The sequence below is a fragment of the Saccostrea echinata genome, unplaced genomic scaffold, assembly GCF_033153115.1.
Source record: "Saccostrea echinata isolate AGI-Se365-2 ecotype Australia unplaced genomic scaffold, CSIRO_AGI_Sech_v1 ptg000009l, whole genome shotgun sequence".
In the NCBI taxonomy this organism is placed as follows: Eukaryota; Metazoa; Mollusca; class Bivalvia; order Ostreida; family Ostreidae; genus Saccostrea; species Saccostrea echinata.
In genome coordinates, this window is record NW_026889758.1 from 33,512,084 (window position 1) to 33,538,259 (window position 26,176).

A 26,176-nucleotide genomic window follows, 5' to 3' on the forward strand; every position below is an offset into this window, starting at 1 on the left:
TTCTTATATATTTCAATGTAAAACTTGGATTCCCTACTGTGGCCCTGCCCTACCCCCGGGGGTCATGATTTGTACAGTTTATAATCTACACTACCCCAGGATGCTTCCATATAAGTTTCAGCTTTTCTGGCCAAGTGGTTCTTGAGAAGAAGATTTTTTAAGATTTTTCCTGTATATTTCAATGTAAAACTTGGATTCCCTATTGTGGCCCCACCCTACCCCCAGGGGTCATGATTTGAACAATTTATAATTTACACTACCCCAGGATGCTTCAATATAAGTTTCAGTATTTCTGGCCAAGTGGTTCTTGAGAGGAAGATTTTTTAAGATTTTTCCTATATATTTCAATGTAAAACTTGGATTCCCTATTGTGGCCCCGCCCTACCCCCAGGGGTCATGATTTGAACAATTTACATTCTACACTACCCCAGGATGCTTCAATATAAGTTTCAGCTTTTCTGGCCAAGTGGTTCTTGAGAAGAAGATTTTTTAAGATTTTTCCTGTATATTTCAATGTAAAACTTGGATTCCCTATTGTGGCCCCATCCTACCCCCGGGGGTCATGATTTGAACAATTTATAATCTACACTACCCCAGGATGCTTCCATATAGGTTTCAGCTTTTCTGGCCAAGTGGTTCTTGAGAAGAAGATTTTTAAAGATTTTTCTTATGTATTTCAATGTAAAACTTGGATTCCCTATTGTGGCCCCGCCCTACCCCCGGGGGTCATGATTTTAACAATTTAGAATCTACACTATCCCAGAATGCTTCCACATAAGTTTCAGCTTTTCTGGCCCAGTGGTTCTTGAGAAGAAGATTTTTTAATGACACCACCCTATTTTTGTCTTTTCTTGATTATCTCCCCTTGTAAGGAAACTTGGCCCTTTATTTTAACAATTTACACTCCCCTTCACGCAAGAATACTTTGTACCAAGTTTGGTTAAAATTGGCCCAGTGGTTCTTGAGAAGAAGTTGAAAATGTGAAAAGTTTACAGACGGACGGACGGACAGACGGACGGACGACGGACAACGGGTGATCAGAAAAGCTCACTTGAGCTTTCAGCTCAGGTGAGCTAAAAAGTAGGTCAAACTCCAAGGTCAAGGTCAAAAGGTCAAATATGATGGTACCCAAAGAAAGGTCTTGTCACAAGGAATACACATGTGAAATATGAAAGTCATAGCTCCAACCAAACAAAAGTTATGGGCAAGGTTAAAGTTGACAACAGACAGACAGACAAACAGATAAACAGACAAACAGACAGACAGGACAAAAACAATATACCCCCGAGATCTTTTGATCCAGGGGCATAAAAAGTAGGTCACCATGACCTACTTTTGAGTCAACATGATATGACGTCCTAAGATGCATCAACTGACAAGATCTGATAATCCTAGTCCTTATAGTAAGCAAAATATCAACATTTTAATAAAATGTAATTTTTGGTCAACTTTGAAGTGACCTAGAGACCATGCCCTTTGCCCCAGGGTAATGCCTTGAACAATTTTTAATCTTCAACATACCCTCATCCTTTTGTGTAAGTTTGGTGATAATCTGTCCTGTGGTTCTTGAGAAGAAGATTTTTTAGCAACCAGTACTTTTGGTTTTATTTACCTAATTATCTCCCCTTTTTTAAGGTTCACAACCCTAGTTTTTGTATAAACGGGAGTCCTTGGGCCAAGGATACTCTTTGACAAACTTGACAATAATTGGCCAAGGGATTCTTGAGTTAAATATTGGCCCATACTCTAAAAATTTACGCACACTGCACAAATGGCCATAGCATTAGCTCTTTGAGCCTTTGGCTCAGACAAGCTAAAAATAAGGTACAAAGAAGTTCTCTAACAGTTGAAGGGCATATAATAACATACTATTAGGATATGGATGTAAGTTGTCAAATTCTTCTAAAGGATTTCTGTGTTTTCTGTGGTGATCCAAAGATCTTGCTGGCATGTCTCTTCCTCTTTTCTCATCCCCATCCAGATTGTCACTTGATCTTCCGAGTGACTGATTAGATCCGTACTTTACTGGGGTGGATATTGTTTGTTTTATTTCATTCATCTTATTCATCAGAGCACCTGCTGCTGACTTAAAAGCACCGCTTAACCTTTCTCTTTTTCTAAAGCTCCCTAATCTTGAAAATCTGGATTCTGAAGGCGTTCCCCCAGCTTCATCCAGAGAGTCCTGGGATTTTTTTGTGGGTGACTGGAAAGACGTAAGATAACTAGTAACAGCACTAAGTCTAGATTTACTGGAGCGATCCTGTTCATCCAGGTTATCTGGGGTACTCTGTGTTCTTCCCATTTCCTTTAACCTTTTCCCAATTTTCTCCATTTGAGATAAAGGTCTTGAGTCTCCATATAAATCATTTGACGACAAGGAGTCATCAAGGCTCAAACCTGAACCAAGTCTAAAGGAAGCCTTCTGATCATCTGGAATATTCCTATTGCACTTAATCCCTGCCTCACTGGGGTCTATTTCTCTAACTGTATACACAGAGTCAGGATCATCTGGATCAAATATAATTTTAGCATCAGGATGAATATCCGCATCAAAATCAGCACTATGACGGACATAACTCAACCTCTCTGACTCAAAAGGTTTAGTCTGAATGTTTTTTCTTCTCATGACCACTTTTTCTTCTTCCTCTCCTTGTTCTGGACTTTCATCTTTGAACAATCCAAGTGGATCATTCTCTGTGACTGGGGAACTTAAGGAATGTACAAAATTACTAGATCCATCAAGCAAACTCCTCCTCTGTGGAATATCACAAGGCTTGGACTCCATTATAACAGGAGGAATAGTTCTGTTTTCCAGATTCTGAGTCTGGGGTGTCTCACTGGGGTGACCTGCACCTTGTGAGTCCTCTACAATCACTCCACTATCCACTGTCTCAGTAATTCCCTCCAAATTCGGTCCAGAACTTGGTTCAGCTTCCTCTACAAATATATCATCATCTAGCATGTCTTTGGAAGGCCTGGCCATACAACTTGGGTCACCACTAATGTGTCGTGGCCGCCAATTATTGAACACACTATTTGATCGTGTGGTCTTTGTGTGGTAGTCTCCAGCACTTTTATGGCGTTTCCTTTTGCTGTCACCAGCATTAAAGCTAGACTGAAGATTGACCTCCTGTGGAAATGATGTAGAATCCAAGGAATTTTGACTCAGCATCAATAGTCCCGCTTGTGAACTTGTCACTGAAATATATGAAACATAGCAGTCAAGGAATGGACACAGCATCATTTAAATATATGATGGAATATGCTTGATATTAGGCAGTCAGTCAGTGAATGGCACATTCAGTTCCTTTCCCATAAATTATTTTCTGATTTCGAACTGCTTCCTAATAAGATATGCATAATAACAAGGTGACTAGTAAACGGATTGTTGTAAATACATGTAATTGAAAGTAGATGAAAAGCACTATGTTTTGATTAAAAAGGGAGATCAATTTCTTTTTGCATTTAGATTAAGAGCTTTAAAACTGTGTGAATGAAATATTCTGTAAAGTTAATGTCCCTGACAAATACATAAAATTACACGTAGTTGATCATTACTGCACACAAAAACATTTCAGTGGGATCATTCTTTTTATGTCCATGACACGGTATGGAATGCTTGATTTTACAAATATTTAGAATCTCTGATTATTCACTATATTATCAGAATACAATTTAACAAAAATGTGGGAGTCATCCCACAATACTTATTCATGTTAATACAGCATTGCATAATCTTTATACATACATGTATATTTTAAGTATTAAAAAGTTTAGATTAAAATCACTTTTGCTAATATTTGGCAACACATATTTTCTTTAATTAATCCAGAAACAGAACAAACAGAACACTCAACTCCATAAAAAGACAACAACCAAATTCAAATCAATTAGCTTCAATGACCAGCAATACAGAGAAGTCATTAACCTTCATGTCTGATGTTCAAATTCTTCCTATGTTTTTCTATACTGCCAACTTCGAAAAAAAATAAAAAGTGCAATTTTATCTGTACATGTATATCTCTACATATCAACATAACTAATGAAGCTGTAAATGCAAGCCTTGTCTGTTATACACTGATATCTAAGGGTGCTAACCAATGAGCTATGCATTAGACATTAATTCTTATTTAGTCACATCATGATTACTATAGGTAAAAAAATTCACAATATAGTGAGATTTGTTTTAATTAATATCCAAGAATATCTAGCTGATACTTGTCAATATTATTTATTGCAATTTAAAAAAAAAAAAAACATCAGCATAAAATTACTACAATTTTGTGAGAATACTGCACACAGAATGTGTATCTTTTATGCATTAACTATAGTTACAATAACTTTGGAAATGGATCTACAAAATGAAAAAAGAACTTTTTAAAATTTATTACTTTTTACAAAATAATTTTTTTAATAATCTATTGATCTAAATTTCTCTTGTTTAAGTTACCGATAACTGATCTAACACTAGTTTAACCATATAAAAACTAATTCATTTAGTAGTCACTTGTATAGAAGAAATTGTTTACATACTCATACTTCCTTTGAGAGTCTCGTGACTTCCAGAACTACTGACGCTGCCCAGGGATTTCCTCACGATACTACCCACTCTGTGTCTGAAGTCTGTCTCCACCTCAGAAAATGTGATATCTTGATTTCCACCTACAATGTTTTTACACGATATAAAGGAAACCAGACTACTGATAGTTGTATCTTAGTACATATATTTCTTCACAAAAGAGAGGTTAATTAAGCAAACCATGTACACACATGTGTATGTGTGGCCCGGAAATCTGTGCATCACGTCATCAGTTTTGTTAATGATAAATTTCTACACCTATCTACATATGTGTAGATCTCTGAGAACCCATAAGTGCAAACTTTTGGGTTACATTTGCAGTTTATTTTGATAAAGGCATGTTTTTCTAAAACCCGAAGATTTAATGCAAATACTGATATAAAGAACTTAATGTTTATTATTCAAAAAATTTCATTTATAGAGTATTAAATATACAACATCTTGACTTTCAAACCATGCCTTGACAAATCAAAATTATGAGAGCTCTTTTCAAATTACATGTACTTCATTTAAATGCATATAACCTAAAACATAGGTAATCAAAGATTACGAAGCTCACCTTGACGAATGTTATCTAACATAAGTAAGGCAAATTTCACATCATATTTTTTTCTAGTTAGTGTACATCCCAAGATCAATATTCATGCAAGTTTGGTTTAAGTAGGACTTACAGTTACTTGGAAATAGACCTACTCAAAAAAACTTTTGACCTGTTTACTAATCAAGAAAATTTTGGTCAGTTCCAAAATCCAAAGCTAGTCTGGAAGTATCCATCCCTAGATACATCATCCATGGTAATTTGGTTAAAAATATGACTAAAATTAACTCATGTGGAAAATCTAGGTCGGATCCAGCATCCGAAACAGGTTGATTATTGTACATCCCTAGGTGCATCATTCAGGAAAGTTTGGTTCAGGTAGGGCTTATAGTTACTTGGGAATGGACCTGCTGTAAAAACATTAACCTGGTCACTCATCTGGAAAATCTAGGTCAGATCCAGCATCCCAAGCAAGTGTGGTAGTGTTCATCCCTAGATGCATCATCCATGCAAGTTTGGTCCAGATAGGGCTTATTGTTACTTGGGAATGGACCTGCTCCAAAAACTTTCACCTGGTCACTCGTCTGGAAATTCTAGGTCACATCCAGCATCCGAAGCAAGTGTGGTAATGTCCATCCTTAGATGCATCATTCATGCAAGTTTGGGCCAGGTAGGGCTTATAGTTACTTGGGAATGGACTTGCTCCTAAAACTTTAACAGGGACGCCGATGCTAACGCCGACGCCGTGGGTATAGCATAAGCTCATTTCGACTTCGTCGAGGTGAGCTAAAAACTGATAGACATATTAAATTTCCTGTGCGTTTTCTTAAATTAAACTAAAACACTCACAAGTACACCTACGTTATACATTGCTAACTAGGAAACAATGTAAAATCATATGCGTAATTCAAACTTGTAATTTACAAGTACAAGTACACGTTTTCCTTGGTTTGCTCAAGTTAACCTCTATAAAAAAAATTATTTTTAAAAATTTCTCTCTGAGCTTAATGCCATTAACCTGCCATATTTAAGGAATGTTTTTCAGTTCTGTGTGAGTTATTGGTGTGTAAATCACACAAACTTGTCACGTAGGCATATTTCATGAAGCGCACTAGCGCTTCATGAAAAATATGCCTATGTGCAAGTCTGTGTGATTTACACACCAATAATTCACACTAAACTTAAAAACATTCCTTATATTTACATTTTACAAGTTCAAAAGCAGCAATATCATGCTCAATATTTGAATTTCTTGCTGCCCTATATCGTTACATTTTTATTAACGTCTCTGTAGCCCAATTGTGACGTCACTTTACCGCGAGTTTCACCGTGTATATTTCTACGCGTGAGTATACACAAAAATGAACTTCAAATCAATTGCACAGTTGGTTTAGTAGAAAAACATAGCAAATGTAAATATTTCATAATATACAGGCAGAAGACAGAATATAATTTTCTGTATATAGTACATATTGTAAAGTTGAATGATTAAAATGAATATTCTTGATTGTTAAAAAGCATATTGACTTAAGGCTATAAAAAAACAATTTCTAGCCAATACTAAATGTCATATAAATAAATCAACATTTTTATGAACATATTATAACAGTGCTACAAACAACTAACAAATAGTTTTTGCAGGAAAATTTTTGAACATCTTTTCCTTGACCTAGAAGTATGGAGAATACTAACCATTAGTTTCCTTTTTCTCCTTGACTTTGAGCGTATTAGGTAAAGTAAATCGTAAGCTGCTTTTATCTTTACGAGCTTTGTCGTGATCCTGCTCAGATTCACCATTGGACACGGGATGGCTGAGTGATTTCAGTTCTTCTCGGGACATTGAGTTATAGCCCTTGTCTGACACCCCACCTGTAATATAGATCACTCAATTACTATTAAGCAAATTTTGTTTTTATATATTTCCCCTGCTTAATTAAGATATTACTGTTAAAGACACATAACAATCTACAGGTAAATCAATGTTTACGCAATAGATGAATTTCAAAGCTAACACCTTCCTCAAAACAGAGTAAGCAATCTATACAATACAAATTCTTACAAATACAAATCTAGAAGCAGTAACATATTTGAAGTTTATATACATGTATAAGCATTGTATTTAGGAGTTCATGATGCAATTTCAATTTATTATACATGTACCTACCAGAGTTTTTACAAAAAAAACCCCTAAAAAATAAGCCAGTAGAGCCTCTACTGTTGTATTGTTATAAGGGAGATGACTCCTGTACCTGTACTGTTGCTCTCCTCTTTAGCTGTTGAGGATACTGTGACTTTACTGGCCATACTGATCTGACTAGAATCACTGAAAATGTCTGATTTCAGCATTATTGTAGGATTGCCTCTGTCTGTGTGGTCCTCTAGGAAACTGTCAATACTAGTACGACTTATCCTGTCATAATCACTCCCCGAGTTAGAATTAATGGACATGCTTCTACGGCGTAAACGTCTTCGAAATTGAGCAGCTCCAATAATGACATTTCTGAGTTTTCTCCACAGAATGGTAGCATTACTTCGTGTAGAAGGCCAAGTTCCTTCAAATACTGCCTAATTGGAGAAAATGCATTCAATTAAAAATTCATACCAGTTAATATGTTTTTACATCAATACTTTAAAGTTCTAGAAAGTGAAGTTTCTTTACTTTTAGAATTTGATGTTTGATGATACCATGTATTGTTTTTTTCTGTTTTACATTGTCTTATGCTATATTATGTTGTATTATGTTGATGTTCTATTTTAATAGGGTTACGAATTTCCACAACAAACCTTGTTGTAGTAGCCATAAGTAATGGCATTAGGCTGGACATTAGCTCGCTTCATTTGGTAGAAGACTTTGACGGCCATCACAGGCTGATTATACAGACAACATAACTGTAGCATCACACGGTAACACATCTAGAGAGCAGGTAATATTTACTGATAAAACACCATCAAAAATAATCACATAAACTCAAAATACCAACAAAAATAGTCTCATAAATTCAACATTTTTTTTTTAATTTATAACTTGAAAAACTCTTTCAACATAGAAGCTGGATTAAACTTTATGATATATATTTTTACAAGAAATTCAATGAAGGTGAATTTAATTTCAAGTACATGTATGTGCTAAGAAACAAAAGCACACCACATATAATTTTTGTTCACTGAACTTCTGTTTCCTTTCTTAGGCATATACATGTATTAATACAATTTTAAAATTCCTCCATCATTAAGAATGAGATCCAACTGGAGGGAAAAAGAGAGATTAATACAGATATTTTCTATTGTACAGAATTTCTGTCTGCTGATTTATTGTACCTCATCTGGGGGCTGTAGTTTGGCCAGCTGCATCTTCTGAAGTACATCGTAGGCCTCTTTCATACATTTGTTGAGTGCCTTGGAGTGGTCGATGTAAGCTGGCAGATGAATAAACCAGAGACTGTAGCAGTGACTCAACAAACACCTGTAATCAAACAGACAGGTGGTATCTATTCATGTGGGGATAAGAACACTGCAGGTAAATAGGATAAAGTGGAAATTAGAAAATATCTCAACACCTAAATTATATATACACTGAACTGTTTTTATGCAATCAAATATTACTTATTAAAGCAATAAACACATTATATTGTACTTTTAAACTTAAATTAAATTGATTTGTGAATATCTTTATTTTCAGAACTTGACATATTCTTGACTTACTTAGCCCATAATTGAGGGTCATTTGCATATTGGTGTGCCATCTACAAAATATGAGGAACTGGTTATATTGCATTCAAATTTATACCTTACTTTAACTTATATTTTTGAATATGCCAGAAAATTCAAATACAAAAAAACAAAACATTTAAATCACTACAAATATTAAAGTGCACTGTCACCTTTTGGGCTGATCTGACTTCCTGCTTGGTTCTACGTGACAAAGGTTCATGCACACTTTTGGTAGGTTTCTCATTTAAAGACACATTGGAGATCTGTTTTCTGAGAAACAACTCTGAACGCAACTCAGGAAAGCCATTATAGCTGAAATCATTAGTAAAATTACTGAAAGTAGATGTTACTATTCTTTTATCAATTACACTGTAACTGGAAAGTTACTGATACGGAGGCACTACTTTGTATCTCTCAATGAAAATCATCAATACTGAATTCGTACCTGTAAGTTTTCCCTTCTGGTAAGCCAATTGGGTCAGGAGGCATTATGAAAACTGTTCTCTCACTGTTAAAAAAAAAAAGTTACAATTTTTACCCTCAAAAAATCCTTTTGAAAACTTACACGAGAAATGTGAATAGACTCAACTTAAACAAAAAATTTCAACCCCACTATACAATAGGAAAGGAAAACACATTTGTACCTTCATATTTTTATGATAAAATTTGAAAAATTCAGATTTAAGCTTTTTCATTTTTAAGTTACAAAAATGTCACATGAGCACTAATAGGTTTTAAATAATTTGTATGCACATTTGTAAACCCTATGCACATGTACATGTTTGTAAGCTTTTTTTCACTATTATATGTCTCATGTAAATTAAAAACACTATTGTAAATTTTAGCTATTTTGACATGATGGAATTCCATTGTTTTTGGCCAAGTTTGCTCCATAAAAAAAGAATGTCATTTTCCCCCATATTTACAGTACATCCATTTCTAGGTAAAAAAAAAATTGCTAAGAAACAAAAAAAAGAAAATAACAATAATTAAGTATGCTCCTGTATACTTGATATCAAATTGTAGTACAGCAAACAGTACCTGTTCTGAGACTCGTCTATGTCTATCAGCTTAGGTTCATCCTTTGTTTCATCTACCTATAAAACAGAATTTTAATTTTGTTTGTAACGCATCATTTGATTGGATAAGAAATTAATTTGTGTTGTATACCTGTGTTGCCTATGTCACAATGCCTTACATCAAAAATGTATTAATCCGCTTGATGTTACATTTGAAATATACACAGTTCCAAGACATTTTTGAAGGAGATATTGCCTTATTTTTTAAATTTAATGATGGAAAATTAAATTATAAGGAATGAATTTAATAGCTACCCAAGTTATACTGGTATAACCTGGGATGGAACAGTTTACGCTTTTTTATAAAACACTTCATGGTTTATAAAGCGTAAACTGTCCCAACCAAGGTTATACAGTATAACCTGGGTAGCTATTAAATTCATTCCTTAAATAATATTCTGATAAAACTGTAGTAAACTGAATTGAATAATGTTTTTAACACAATCGCATGACAGTAAGATTAAAGCAGGAAAGGTGTATCACAGAACTTAACAAAAGAGAAGTTTCAATATACTAGACAAATACTACAATGTAAATCAAGTTTCCTGTGGCCATTTCTTTTTTGCAATTTTGTTATATTTCTCCTGATTTTTCAGTCTAAAGTTGTCTTTTCTTTCAAGACATATGAATTAAGATAAACTTGTTTATGGCTACAAACAGTAATTCTTACATACATTTCCTCAACAACCTTGCAAATTAAGTGGCACTTTAAGAAAAGCTGGTATACAGTTCATGCATGCAGAGTAAAAATTGATTCAAAATTTTGATGTGTAAGATTTTTAAAGCAACAAATATCAACAAACCTTTTCCATGCATTCATCAAAGAATGCAATACTGGCATCTTTGTCTGACACAAATGATCTCTCTGATATAAAGCTGATAAATGTTTGGGTTTTTATCAGTTGCTGAAAAAACTTTAAATTTGCCTTGTCCCTGCTTCTTAAGAAACCTGGTTAAAAAAAACAAAGCATATATCCTTTTCATTACTGCTTAGACTGTGAAAAATTTTCATATAAGAATGGCAATAAAATTATTTTCTTATTATATACTAAACACTTCTACAGATTTCTTCTTTAAATTTTACTTAAATTTTTACTGAGAATGTCTCCTGTTTATAAACATTGCAATTACCGGTACATTATTTTAAATTGCCAACTCATACAGTTTAAATATCAATATTTACAATACTTAACAAGCGTATATCTATAATTATTGCAGCTATTTAATTTTAACTGCATCACAATGAAATAAGGAGATATGATTAATAAAGAAATGAAATCTATACATATCCAAGTGACATGTCATTATAAATGTAAACCTACCCTGAATATCAAACAGTGAGGAGGGATCAGTGGTGGATTCTGTAGGGGCTTTGGTGATGGGTTTTAGAAAGTTTTTGTACCCCTTCAGTAGACAGGCCATAAATCTCAATAATGCCTCTTGGATGGACAGCTCTAGTAGAGTCTGAAATGGATTAGACATCAGTACATCATTTTTATAAACCCTACCCTGTATACAGTTACATGTACCAGTATATGTATATATATACAGCCAGATTTCGAGGAGATTTGCATGTTAGTTGTTTAAAAGTTCTATCTTGAAATAAAAATTACATCAAAAGAGTTTTACAGGATAAGAAATGTCTAAATTCTGGGATAGGTTTTGAATATAGTTAATTCTTGGTTGACTTGTTTAGAAGGAAGCATTACAGCCATTTAGCAGGCTATATTACTTATTTTACTCAAGCTTCTTAGTGTTTAAATCTTTATATTGCAAATTTCACTTAGTAATTTTCCTCTTGTTTAACAGATGCATTATCAATTTTCATTAAAAAAAAATATAGTATAATTTAAAAAACAGGGGAAACACTCCCATTGACTGTGGATCAAAACATCTGAAAGACCAAGATTGTCTGAAAGATCCAGACCATGCAATAATTCAAAGTAAACATACATCTGTACTCATTAAATTTACAAATGACAACACACCAGGTGTAAAGAAAATTAAATGACTTGTCCAAATGATGTCCAAATGCATTTTAAAGGAAAGTATGGCATAACAGGAATTAAAAATTGTTATTGTTTAGAGGAATTAAAAGTTCTAGAACATTTAAAATCACAAACCTTTTTTTCAATTACCACAGAAAGATCCTGGAAATTTACAGACTTTTTTTAGAATTTAATTTTATCTATTTTCTTTTCCTTTCACAGCTACATATTGGAACAAACTTTAAAATGATACCCCCATCTCCAAAAAGAAAAAAAGAAATTAACAGCAGTGTTTTTCTTAAAATTTACATGTATGTCATTTAAAGAATTGAAATGGTATACTGAGTTATGATTTACTTACATAACATTTATGTGTACAAATAGGATGTTCCCTTGTAACTTAATTACCGCTAACTACAACACTAACAAATACTACAGGGTCCAAAAATAATTAGATCTTTTGACACTGACTTTAGAACAACTACCTTAGAATATAAAGGGGTCTCTTATTTGTGGAGACCTATCACAATGATCACTCCAACAATCTCAACTTTAACCTTTAACCAAGCGATTGTGTCTTTTCCTTTCTCCAACTATAAAGATGTCTGTAAGTTGGGGAGGGGAGGGGGGCGGGGAGAACTTTTGTCGATTTCAATGATTGAAGAGAACCATGAATACATGTCCTCCATGAAGTATTAAATGTAATCAAGACAACACTTCACTTCTTCAACCATGAAATTAAATCCCCACAAACCAATATGTTTTCTCAAACCACGAAAATTAAACCCCACGAAAATAAATACAGTATCCAAGTTTTTGCATCATAATGGTCATATCATAATTTCAATCTCAGTCCTTGACCTTTGACGAATGATGCAATATCTTTATTGTCTTCCTCTAAATATTCTATACCCACTCAATAATTATTTAAGTTTAAAATCCTTAAAATAAAAAATACTTATTGTATCACAAAAATATGCAACAGTAATAATTGTAATGTTTGATCTTGACCTTCAACTATGGGACCTTAAAACTGTCATGTCTTCTCTAACAATCCTATACATGAAATCAGTATGGTGAAAGGTACATGTAATGAAGTTATTGCATCACATGAAAGTGACAGATACACAAACCTCCCCATTCAATAGGACATCCATATTTTGATGATGTGGGCCCTAAACATATGCAAATTTTGAAAAATTATGCAATTTCAATTTTCAAAACAAAAGTAAAACCAAAAGCAAACGTCAACAAAGTCACTCTGCTGGAAAACAAAGATCAAATGCAGAAAAGTAACTCAAGTTTGATTGTTAGTATGTATCTCTACACTCAACAATCTGGTAAGTTTTGTCAATGTTGGACAATTAGCCAATTCTCAATGGACCTCTCAAAAATCTTTCAGTATAGTCACTTGTTCAGAAAATGTTCAGATCATGTTGCAGTGGAGTACATGTAATGACAGGCATTTTGTATCCCTACCTACTTTACAGCTTTGAGTTAGTTAAGACCCAACATGTACAAAGGTTGAAGTTTCTTGAGAAAAGTTGTGCACTATTTTGTTAGCTACATACAACAGATATCAAAGCATAAAATGAAAACTACTTTATGACACTGAATGACATTGCAACAAAATTATTCACAAGTAGAACAAGTGGAATATCATTTTACAAACTCAAATCATCAGTCGCAAGTTCTACCTCTTTCCTCTTGCGTTTGAAGTCTGTATCAATGGAGCCCATCTCCAGGTTCACTTCATCAATATTGTGTCCCAGACCTTGCCTCGTGGACAGCTCATCAAACAGTTTGTGGAGGGTGTCCTGTAAAACTCGCGCTGGCTTCTGTTGAAGAGGGAAAACAATTAGGTAAAGATTTCATTCTCCTGCTGTATAAACGTGTTACACATAGTCCTTTATAGGTTACACACACAATTCAATGGACTCTCTATTTCTATGCAATTTATGCTAATATTGGATATACTTTGTACAAAAAATATGGGTATGAGAATTAAATTTTTTTATGTTGGTATTACCTTTGGTAAACTCCTGTAATTAACACCCTTCTTATCATCAGGCCTAAAATGGGAGAGAAAAGTTCATTCTTATAACGAACATGAATATCTACAATAAATTTCTTTTAAATTTTTAAGATACATGTACTTCTTTTTTTACAGCCTGCATCATGTTAACGTTTACCCAATTTGCACACAATTGTAAAAGTCTTTGACGTACAGACTGATAGTGATTGTGTCCAAGTCCACACACACTACATCTGGGGGAGGGTCATATAGATCAAAATACCTAGAGTCAATCCCTGTAAAAAAAAAATTTAAAAAATCAAAATTTCTTCTGTGTAATTTTGTCTGGCTAGTTATTAACTAAACAACTGTAAACATTTTACAGTGATAATCTTTTGTTCTAGAGACATTTAAAATTAAGATACTTTATGTAAAAACATATGTATTACATATTACATTTACATGTACGGTACTTAAATAACATTTTTGCAGGAAAGCTAATTTTGAGAATTTTTTCTAAAACAAAATCCACCCAAAATGTCATCCACACATTTTTACACTCATAGCTTTGGGCAATATCACTGAATGGGGTTTTTATCTTTTTTTGTTCTCAATCCATAAAAATTGGGCCTTAGATTTGTCATAATATATTTGTACAACTTTACCAATTTTTATGAATTTACTACACCAGACTCCTAAAGGTGCATCACTGATCAGTAATAGACCTTTTCTTCATACCTTACCTACAATATATGGCACAGGGGCAGATAACATGTCTGACAATCCCAGTGGACAGAGAGGGATGTAGGCACACTGCCAATGTAGGGGAAAGATCATCTAAAAAAACATAAAACACTTCACAAAAAATTCCATAATACACAACACATGATTTCATAAATAATTCAGGTTTAGAACAAAGATTTTGACCCTTGTGAATGACTCTGTGTTGTTGTGCCACTTACCCCCGCCACAGCTTCAGCTACCCCCGTCAATACGGCTGGCCTCAGGGAGTGGATAAGAATCTTATACTCCAGCAGAATGTACAACAGCAGACTCATACAGTTCTCTGGGCCCATATTCTTCAGCAGGGTCACAAAAGATGCCCCACTGTAAATGAGTCAATCAACATGGACTAATGTAATTATTATCATCACAACTCAAGTAGCTTGTTTTATTCCAAAGATGTACATAGAGCAATTGCAAGTTGTAAAGTTAAATCAAATATATAAAATAGTACAAGAAAAGTTGTGCATTAACATAATGGGTTTTTACATGATTGTATGTTATTTTTTTATGTGTGGATTACCTCTGGGGCAATGGAGAATCCTCTGGCATTGACAAAGAAAGGGCATCATGGTTCAACTGCAAAAAAAATCTAAGTACTATTTTCTGTGGGTCTGAATAGACTATATTTAAACACCAGTATAGAATTATAAAATAATTGTGATAAAATAATAGATTAAAGCTAGGGATGGCAATTTGTAATCAGTTCACGGCTTACTCAGTCAGAATGATGGTACTGTATATCCACTTTTTCTTAGCTAGAACTTTAGACGAATTACATGAGACTGTCCGTTTGCGAAAATTTCAATCTCGCGTATATCAGTACTATAAAAGATTATACAGAGCAATGACCCAAATTCATGAAAATTTTCTCTCGCTTAAAAATACCAAATAACAATCTTGTGAAAATAAGGTGTCGTGAAAAATTAAGTGATCTACAGTAATTGGTTGGACAATCCGTAATCAGTTTGCCAGGGGCAAAAATATGTGTAAATTTAAACACAATTTCCCTTAAATTCAATAAGAAAAAGAAGGAAAAAACTCTGAACACATTTTCACATATCTATTTAGGCTGACTCAGAGGTAACTGTGGCTCTCCAGATGGAGATGGGGGTAATTGGTCAGTTTGTAAAATGTTTACTTCCATTAAAACACCATGTCATTGATCTGCATTTCTTTAATGATACTAATTACATCACCACTAAGTACTGAGCACTGATTATGATGTGTATTTTACCCAGTCTATCCTTTGTAGTAATTAATTTAATTATATTATTAAACACACAATGAAATTAAGTGATAGTTCAGACTTAAGTTCCGATTATTGCCGGGAGAACTTGTGTAACATTTGGTCTGAAAAGTTTTTAATGTCTCAGATATCTGATGCATATTTCATGCTTTTCTCCATTGCCATCCCTAATTAAAACTACATGCAAAATATATATTCAAACACTTCCTAAATGATGTAGTCTTACTGTACCTGGACAAGAATTCTGGGCCTTTGAGGTGAGGGGTACGGAACATCAAACATAAAATGAGATATATGCCTACAATCACAACAAAATGCTTAGAAGATAATGCACATATACATGAAGGGAACAAGGAAAAATGTTTGTTTTGAATGTGATTATTTAAAAGAAAAAAGATAAAATCATGATTTTTCTATGGACTCAGAAAGAAATGAACATTTAACTAAGACTGAAAGTAGAATTTCTTAGTCTTTAAAGCTGAAAAGGACAAGGCATGGTAACGGCCGAATCTGGCCCCTTATTTGATGTAAAAATCAAAACACAGTTAAAATTGTGATAGTGTGTAGTTAAGAACTTAAAACGATGCTTGTTTTAAAACCAGCATTAATTTTGATTCAAAGCTTACACGGAGGCCACAAGAGGGGGCAGAAGTAGGGCATTTTCCCGAATTTCCTCAATTCTGGTGGAATTTTTTCAAATTTGAGTTACATTTCACTTCGGAAAACATAGAGCACAAGCTTGCCTTTCTGAGATTTTTATATATAAGATGCATCTGATACTAGTGTATGAAATATATAAATTTGGTAGATAGGCAAGGTTGTGCTCTATGTTTTCTCAAACAAAATGTGCTGTAAAATCGATGAAAATTGCATAAAAATGAGAAAATTCGGAAATTGACATATTTTCTGACCTTCCTGTGACCTCTGTGTATCCCATAACCTAGAACCAATACCCATTTTTTGGCAGGGGTGACAACAGGTTTTTATTGATAAACTGTTGCATCATTCTAAAAGACAATGCAAACCAGGGGCCAAAAAGGGTCTTAGCCTATCTTGTCCTTTATGGTCAGACAAGTTATAGTAAGACAGTGCAAAGAAAGTCAACTTCTAATCTAGACCTATATACCTTGTCTTACCACTGTCATAACAGAGTAACATTAGTATGTATAATTTCATAATAACTGGGTATATATACACACATTTGAAAAATACAATATGCAGGTAATGATATCCTCTGAATTTGATTTAACAGTGATTGAGATTAAAACATATCTGTCATCTTCAGAGGATTCAGTATGGATTAATATACTATTATATTTCTGGTATATCTGTGTACAAATTCATTTCCATAAAAGAATCTGCATCCCACCACAGTTCAGCTTATACATATCATATCGATTCTTTGAGAATGATTTTTACAAATCAATTTAAAATCCAAACAATTTAACAATCAGCAGTGAAATCACCACCTCTCAATAGGTACAGGATGTGGTCCTGTTATAGATACATGTATCCTATATAGGTATGTCAAAAAACTTCTAAAATGGGGAGGGGGAGAGAAGAAATGCATTGTCTGTAGAGTTTGTTTAAGGTACCTACCTTTCAATAGGTACAGGATGTGGTCCTGTTATAGATATCCTATATAGGTATGTCAAAAACTTCCTAAATGGTGGAGGGGGGGGGGGGGGGGGGGAGAAATGCATTATCTGTAGAGTTTGTTTAAGGTACCTACCTTTCAATAGGTACAGGATGTGGTCCTGTTATAGATATCCTATATAGGTATGTCAAAAACTTCCTAAATGCATCAAAAAATGGCCAGTGAGAGAGCAGACAGATACTTTTATTGGAATGTACAGTTTTCAGTATTCTGTATTGTTCTCTTATGTGTTTGTTTTTTAATCCTAAATGTCTCATTTGTAAATCAGTCAGTTTCTCTTCTTCAAACTCCTCATAAAATGTCACTGCTGCTCCATAAACCTGAAAAATAAATACATGCATGATAAAAGGTATATTTCTTACTTATTTGTAAAAGGAGATCTGACTTAAATTAATGTAACATTTATTTCAAGAAGTGAATCAATAAATTTTAAAATTGCTAAGAAATCTTAATCTTTAACTGAAAATTGCCACCCTAATTAAAAGAAAATTGAATTCAGGTGAATATGACTTATGAGATAAATTTTAATAGAACGAACAGTATATATGTGTACCTCATATATGTATAAATGTGTACCTCAACAAAATTACTTTGTGTGTTTAGTGGTCAAATGAATGAGTCAATGAAATATGAAAGCCAGACTAACTCAACTTTTTTTAAAATCAAAGAATTTATAGCTAGTCGATTGAAATTTCTTTTCCTCATGAACAGCCAAAGGGGTTTAACTTTTGGAACTTCCTGTCCAAATATGACTTGAATGATTTTGTCCAAAATGTGCATACACATAGAAGATATAGTCATGTATAAAATATACAAAAATAAAGAAAAATTAAAAGACAGGAATTTTTGGGGGTTGATGTGTTGTACATCCTTAAAATACAAATGGATGCATATATGTGTACCTGGTATGTAAAATATATATTGAAATAGTATTAAAAGACACATTAAACATAATTTTTAAAGAAAGACAGCAGCACCTTTTCATTATTTGATAATGTTAAAACAAATGTAGAGAAGACTGGCAGAGGATGCTGTGCTTTGGCTGACCAACATTCTATTGAGGCTCCCATGGGGAGACAAAACTGAGGCACCTCAGGGGGCAATGGAAAATTCTCATAATCTTCTTCAGGGTACCTCTGTATTAAGCCTACAATATTTAAACTTCAATTTTATTAATTCATACAAGTAACCATTAAAATTTTAACCCTACATATTAACTAAAAATAGATTTCACAGTACTGAAAAGATACATTATAGGAATGAGCACCAACCAGGTTTGTAGGCAAGGATATCTGCCTTAACCATGGCCTTTTTGTAGCACACAAAAACATCTGATCCCACCTGTCAAGAGAAACAACTGAACATTAACATCAGTGTACCAAACTTCAAACTGTCAGAAATCCCAATTTTTGAAAAAGACCTCATTACAAATGATTTTGAAAAAGAAAAATCTTTAAACAATGTCAATCTAGTGTTTTACAAGCCTTGGATTAGGTGTAGACTGAAATATCCAACAACAGTCAATGCTACCAATAACTTATAGATGGTTGAAAATTAAAAAATAAAACAACTTTAAAAAAAACAGTACACCAAACAATAAAGCTTTATGCACTACTCATCATTTATAAGACGTCTTACCATTCCTCTGTTCAGATTTTTCTCTATTTTGTGATAGGCATGTGGAGCAACTTCATTCTGAAAAAGATAATTACATGTAACAAGTCAGAGAAATCATCTTGATGATGTTTTTCGTTCTCCCTGAATCTACAAAACTCAAATACCAGGATGATTAAGAGTTCACACAATACCTTGTTTTGTAATATAATGACAACATCTACTACAGCCAGGGTATCACTGGCTGCCGTTTCTCGAGCTCGACGATACGTGATATAGATCCTCCCATTACTGCCATTATTCACATTAGCGGGACTTCCCCAGGGGGTGGTGTGGACGATTTCACATTCTGACATCAGTCTTTCCTTTCCTTCATAAAGCACTCTAATGCAATATAAAATCATCCCATCATATTTTCTCATGCCAAAAGATCAGAATCTCAAAATATGTAGAGAGGAGTATATGAAATGGTTTTTAAAAAAAGACTTATACAAAATCTATTACATTTCAGAATTAATTAATCTAATACTCATAATTATCCTCTAGTATTCATACTTAATATTTATAAATTTTTGGAGAGAAAAAACTACACAGTAATTTCAAATAAGAAACATGTTTCACTTCTACAAACTTGCACAAGTATATACTTGACAAATTTACTTTTTGAGATGTTGCATGAATACCCCATACCACAATCTACTAATAAGATTGTCTTACCCAATGTCTATGAGATTGCCTTACCCAACAAAAGTAGGCAAGACTGCCTTATCCAATATCAGCAAGCAAGATTGTCTTACCCCAGATCAGTAAGTGAGATTGCCTAATCCCACATCAGTAAGTGAGATTGTCTCACCCTACATCAGTAAAAGAGATTGCCTTACCCCACATCAGTAAGTGAGATACCCCACATCAGTAAGCAAGATTGTCTTCCCCCATATTAGTAAGATTATTTCATCCTACATCAGTAAGTGAGATTGCCTTACCCCACATCAGTAAGTGAAACTGCCTTACTCCACATCAGTAAGCAAGATTGTCTTACCCCACATTAGTGAGATTGCCTTACCCCATATCAATAAGTGAGACTGCCTAACCCCACATCAGTAAGTGAGATCGCCTTATCAAATATCAGTGAGACTGCCTTACCCCAAATCAGTAAGCAAGATTGCCTTATCCCAAATCAGTAAGGAAGACTGCCTTACCCCGAATCAGTAAGCAAGATTGTCTTACCCCACATTAGTAATATTGCCTTACCCGACATCAGTAAGCAAGATTGTCTTACCCCACATTAGTGAGACTGTGTTACCCCAAATCAGTAAGCAAGATTGCATCACCCTGTATCAGTGAGATTGCCTAACCCCATATCAGTAAATAAAATTCCCTTATTCCACATCAGTAAGATTATCTTACCCCAAAGATTACCTTTCCCTACATAAGTAAATGAGATTGCCTCTACCCATATCTGTGAGTCACACTGCCTTACCCAGCATGAGTAGACAAGATTACCTTACCCAAAATCAGTGCATAGGATTGCCTTACTCAGCATCAGTAAGTGAGATAGCCTTTCCCACATAAATGGGATTGCCTTATCTCAAATCATTAAGTCAGATTGCATTATTCCACATCAGTGATATTGTTTTACCCCACATTAGTAATAAGATTGCCTTAACCAATATCAGCAAGTGAGATTACCTTACCATACATCAGAGAGATTGCCTTACCCCACCATCATTAAGAAAGCCTGCCTTATTCCACATTGGAAAGTGAGATTGCTTTACCTAACATCAGTAAGTGAGATCGCCTTACCCAACCATCACTGAGATTGCCATTCCCATACAAATGAGATTGCCTAGCCCCTTATCAATAAGTCAGATTGCTTTATCCCACATCAGTAAGATTGCCTTACCCCATATCAGTTACTGAGATTGCTTACAGTAATGAGATTGCTCTACCCCACATCATTAAGTGAGATTGCCTTACCCCATATCAGTTACTAAGATTGCTTACGTAATGAGATGGCTCAACCCACATCAATAAGTGAGATTGCCTTACCCCACATCAGTAAGCGGTGGCTTATCTCTCCCTCGCCTGTAACACAGAAACATCTCATGACACCTGATACTCCCATGATTTAGATCAGCCAGGAAATTGGCCTGTGTTCTCTCTATACATGTATATCCTTTGGGGACCTTCTCTCCTAGGGTCTTGTCAATTACGGCAATGTCAGTGATGGGGTCCTGTTTATAGGTTGGTTTGATGGCTGCCTCGTTTGAGAACTCCTCTAGGGGAAGAGGGTTGTCAGGTAACCCTGCCACAACAAAATAGTCTGCTACCCTTCTGTCGTCCATTACCTACAAATAGGTTACTACCCATCAATTTAAAATTACTAATTCTAAAAGGTGATGACAGACTGACAGTGATTCAAAAATCTCGGTAAAGATTGTTTGGAGACTGCAAGCTTCACCTTAGTGCAGTGTAGATCTATACATTAACAATTCAAGTTTTATATCAAACCTACAATTTACAATTTATTTAGATTTTGGAAATGCTTACAAAGAAACTTTTCAAAAAAGATGAACAATACTCTGATTTCCTTGTGTAGGGATACTAATTTGTTGTTTTTTGCATCATGAACATTACACAATTATAAAACAAACCTTCTTAACACCGCAATTATCATAGGGCTGGCTGAAATTAATTCTATGTTTAAAGTCACCTAAAAACTTCAAAACCTAAAAGGGAGGGAGAAAAAAAAATATAAAAAAGAAAATTTCAAACAAATGAGTATTTACTCAATTACATGAATCGAAATACTGTAAATATTTGTGCATCATGTAGGCTTATTGTTTAAAAATCTTTTTTTTTTTTTTATTAATCTGTCAGTATAAATGATAGACTCATCTCAAATTCACTTCATACAGGACCCAAATGTTGTCTATTCCTATGGAATGCAGTTTTTAGCTGCAAAAAGAAAAAAAAAACTGGAATACAAACTTTAAAATTATCAATTTGTGTGTTTTTTCAAAGTGCCAATTTCTCCAATACCTATGCATGCGGGTGACAATAAACATAGAATTTACTTTGCCCAGACTAATTCTAATATATTTATTTTTTTCTTTATCATACCACCAACTGTACAAGTAAAATGAAAGTTTATCATTACTGCATTCATGGTATGTGTATAATACTACTACATATTTACATGGTGCTTCTGAAAAACTTCATTTGAAATACTTGTAAAAGATATATATTACCTTAAGTCACAGATGTTTTAAAATATTGTTTAATACCTACATATCAACAAGATATCAATGCACAATAATAAAAATACCTACATATGAATATGATAAAATGTGCTTGAAAATTGAGTAATATTACAAAATACATGTACTGCCTTTATATTGTACATTTCACAACATGATCAAACAGATGCATTGTAGACTACACAATATTAGTACATGTACCTAGTATTTTTTTTAACAAAATGTATGAAATTTAGTACAGAAAACTATGTGAAAGGTCAGACAACTTGATCACACGTGTGGTCACACTTTGATGTAGTGCACAAAATTTCTAAGTACCACCAGTACTCATAAACTACACACATACATGTACCCTAGCTTTAGCAGATCTAGACGGCCTCCGTTTTTGGAGGATAGACAAAATTAAATTAGGCAGCCAAATCTTTACCATTTATGGTAAATCATAATGCATTGTTAGATAGCTTATCCTCCAATTTTGGAGGATAACACAGGTAATTTTTAGCCAGCTCATGCCTACCTTTAGTTAAAAAAAAGTGCATGCACCAATTTAAAAGCACATGTAAATAAAAGTTCAAACATTAAACTATCAACTATCGACTGATTGTGGCAATTTGAAATACTATGTTTAGATCTTTTACAGTTTATTTTCAAAGCTGAATCTTTTTTCACTTCCTTATCATGCTTATTGCTGCATATTTCTTTTTCTTTATTAATTATTTTTTACCAATTGAAACAAATGAAAATGTACTTTAAAATTACTTCTCATATTTTCAGTTAATTTTTAAAAGGTGAAAAAAGGATACATGGAAGGAAATGCAGCTTCTAAATTTTTTTTTTCTTTTTCATGTTTCTTAATTACTTACTCCTAGCTCCATGATTTGAAAAATTAATTTCTATTAATACTTTTATCATCACTTTGTATGAACAACTTATCAATAAAAAATATATATAACCATGGCACATTGACCATATTCCAACAGGTATATGTACAGATAAAATACAGGTACATGTTATGTAAATATAAAATCACAGGTATAAATGTTCTATACACATACAAATAAAGGTAAATGTACTTCAAGAATAACACAAAACAAGTTCTCGATCTTTCTATATATTACTGTATTCTATCGGAAAAGTGAATACACACCCAGATTCGTTTGGTTATTGCAGCCTCTATAGAAGTGGCTGCAGGGTCTTCACAAAGGTCTTTACTCCATAATTATTCTTTTGTCAGGTCAACATCTTGGCTATTGGAGAATTAAGACCATGTAACCCTGAAGATATATAAATAATGAAAATAAAAATACTAATATGTGTACATATTTACTAATTCTGAAAAACATTCTTCTCATGATTCATTATCTTACCATGCTTAATACAGATGTTCACAAATAACTACATTACTACCTTGGCAGGTGAAATCTTAAAATATGTAACAGCAATCACAACAAATTCTGATGTCTTAAAGAGAGACACTTGCAATAGGAATTCTCCTTAAGAACATAATGAAATCTCTTGTCACTCACTTAAATTTACAAAATACTGTAAACCAACTTTTATTCGCGACGACTTTATTTCGCGATTTCCCGGGGGTAAACTAGTTCGCGACAATTAATTTTCACGATCAAGCCTTTTTTTGGATCTGTTGTTAATAGAAAGACAGACTGTAAGGACCGGTTCGCGGCGAGAAATATTCGCGATGACGAGGCTCTCGCGAACCTCGCGAAAATTTCTCGCACGCGAATAAAAGTTGGTTTACAGTAGACCATATTTCTCATCCTCCCTCTATACATGTATCATACACTATCTAAAGAATCCATTGATTCCTGCCTTTACTTGTGCGGGGGAGATCTCACCCCCATATCAAAATATAAAAGCAGGGGTAAGAGTCAGAGGAAATCTCAGATTAAAAAGAAGCAAAATAAATATATTCATTTTTGGAGAAGAAAACTAAATTTAGGTCATTATTGTCACTTCTCCATAGAGTAAATATACAGGTACAGATATACATGTATTATCAGAATGAATGTGCACTCCATTAACATTGTTTTTGTTTGATGCATCCAAGTGACTCAGAATAATTACTCCAACATCTGTAATTGATGTTATGTAATTAAGAAAACATGATCTCTGTGTTTTTCCTGCAAATACACAGTAATATATTCTTAAAATCAATTTATCTGATGCATAATAGAGCCCTATGCTTGAATGCAATATCCTGCAAATGTCATGATTACATGGTTAGATGCCTAACATCCATTGATCACCTGAATACAAGGGAGGTAACTGTCAAACTTCAGACATTTAAAAAAAATATCTTATCCTGTAGATTAAATCACATGGAGTGTCCTTGACTTCTGAACACTATATGTATCATGCTAGTGTGAGTCATACAGAACACTGAATGGCCAGTAAATAACAACAACAACAAACCCTCAATAATAAAGAGCCTCACCACTTCTATTGATTGTATTACATGTACTAGCCATGTAATGATACTAAGCTTATAAATCCTAGATTCAAGAAGCTGTGGTGTTAGCAGTCAAGGAAGAAGTACACATGATGAACTCTGTACCTATGTACAACAGGATGGATGCCCTTATAATTTTACAGTAAATTAACAATAAGCTTACAGTGTTTGTGATAACACTATTCAACACTTTAATCCCTTTCCATAATGCAGTCAGTTACAAATGTACATGATGATATACCCTTCCCTTATTTTATAATGCCCAAAACTATCATACTGTTTTATGGACAAAATTGATATGATGGTGACAAGTACTTGATTTATATAAAACTTGCCAGAATTAATTTAATATCCTGTAAACTAATCATGGAAAAAGATGAACAAGTCGAGTAAGTCCAGGATATTAAATAAACATAGTTAGGGTTTTTCTCTATTGAATGTTAATCAGTTATTACATAGGTTCAATTAATGAAAATGTTATAGCTTGATCAAAGCATTTATCATACCACTTGGAGAACTGAAAAAACAACTGTATACACAGAGTTAAATCTAAACAATACACATGTTTCATTGCAAATCCCAGAATTTTTTCCAGGGGTGGGTGGAGGGTGGGGGGATTCCATCCTTAATATACCTATCCCAAATTTTTTTGACAAGCCAAAAAAAACAAAACAAAAGAAAAAAACCCACATTCTCCAAACCTGAAAAACCTATTGGGGTATTGGTTGTTAAGCAACTTCCTTCACTTTATGTATACCATTCTCCTTAATACCAACTTATAAATTTAATATCTCTGAAAATGCTTGGGGGGGGGGGGGAGGGGGGGGGGGGGACGGGGACTGACCCTTCTCTAGATCCATGCATGTGGCTTAAGGTACAAAAATGACAACTCTCTGAATGTCATAATTTACTTGAAACTGGAACTGTTAAAAAGAATCAAATTAACATTATTTTACTTTAGAAATTACACATCAAATAAAAAAGGTACGCTAGCTTTCATTTGATGTCATACATGTATAATATTAAACTCTAAAAACACAGTTTGAAATGAGTTATTTTGACAAACAATTTAAAATATTGTAAAATATGCATACAGACTCTTTTACTACATTTTATAAAAATTAAAAATTCTACACTGTGTATCTGCAATTTACATATCACAAGAAAAGTTTTCTCAAGAGAATCTTTAAAATGATAATAGTACACAATATACACATTGGTACAGGTAGGCAAA

At 33.7% G+C, this 26,176-nt stretch overlaps 1 protein-coding gene across 2 annotated transcripts in view; it reads right to left on the reverse strand.

Moving 5' to 3' along the window:
• LOC133182240 (DENN domain-containing protein 4C-like) overlaps positions 1 to 23,685 on the reverse strand; it is a 45,165-nt gene extending 21,480 nt beyond the window's left edge. Inside the window, exons 1-27 of one of the 2 annotated variants that reach the window (XM_061317002.1) lie at positions 23,620 to 23,685; positions 21,262 to 21,560; positions 19,407 to 19,596; positions 19,237 to 19,293; positions 18,870 to 18,939; positions 18,576 to 18,745; positions 17,674 to 17,918; positions 16,173 to 16,239; positions 15,216 to 15,271; positions 14,872 to 15,016; positions 14,653 to 14,746; positions 14,124 to 14,205; positions 13,925 to 13,967; positions 13,593 to 13,733; positions 12,031 to 12,057; positions 11,230 to 11,371; positions 10,711 to 10,856; positions 9,870 to 9,925; positions 9,274 to 9,336; positions 8,999 to 9,140; positions 8,820 to 8,860; positions 8,436 to 8,580; positions 7,902 to 8,030; positions 7,367 to 7,682; positions 6,810 to 6,986; positions 4,534 to 4,662; positions 1,870 to 3,198 (exon numbers count right to left, since the gene is read on the reverse strand). In XM_061317002.1, the coding sequence (XP_061172986.1) occupies positions 1,870 to 3,198; positions 4,534 to 4,662; positions 6,810 to 6,986; positions 7,367 to 7,682; positions 7,902 to 8,030; positions 8,436 to 8,580; positions 8,820 to 8,860; positions 8,999 to 9,140; positions 9,274 to 9,336; positions 9,870 to 9,925; positions 10,711 to 10,856; positions 11,230 to 11,371; positions 12,031 to 12,057; positions 13,593 to 13,733; positions 13,925 to 13,967; positions 14,124 to 14,205; positions 14,653 to 14,746; positions 14,872 to 15,016; positions 15,216 to 15,271; positions 16,173 to 16,239; positions 17,674 to 17,918; positions 18,576 to 18,745; positions 18,870 to 18,939; positions 19,237 to 19,293; positions 19,407 to 19,596; positions 21,262 to 21,557 (4,498 nt within the window). In that variant the 5' untranslated portion in view covers positions 21,558 to 21,560; positions 23,620 to 23,685. Of the gene's footprint in view, positions 1 to 1,869; positions 3,199 to 4,533; positions 4,663 to 6,809; positions 6,987 to 7,366; positions 7,683 to 7,901; positions 8,031 to 8,435; positions 8,581 to 8,819; positions 8,861 to 8,998; positions 9,141 to 9,273; positions 9,337 to 9,869; positions 9,926 to 10,710; positions 10,857 to 11,229; positions 11,372 to 12,030; positions 12,058 to 13,592; positions 13,734 to 13,924; positions 13,968 to 14,123; positions 14,206 to 14,652; positions 14,747 to 14,871; positions 15,017 to 15,215; positions 15,272 to 16,172; positions 16,240 to 17,540; positions 17,605 to 17,673; positions 17,919 to 18,575; positions 18,746 to 18,869; positions 18,940 to 19,236; positions 19,294 to 19,406; positions 19,597 to 21,261; positions 21,561 to 23,619 lie in introns of those variants that run through there. The other variant, XM_061317003.1, reaches the window with a different exon arrangement.
• Positions 23,686 to 26,176: the final 2,491 nt, after the last annotated feature.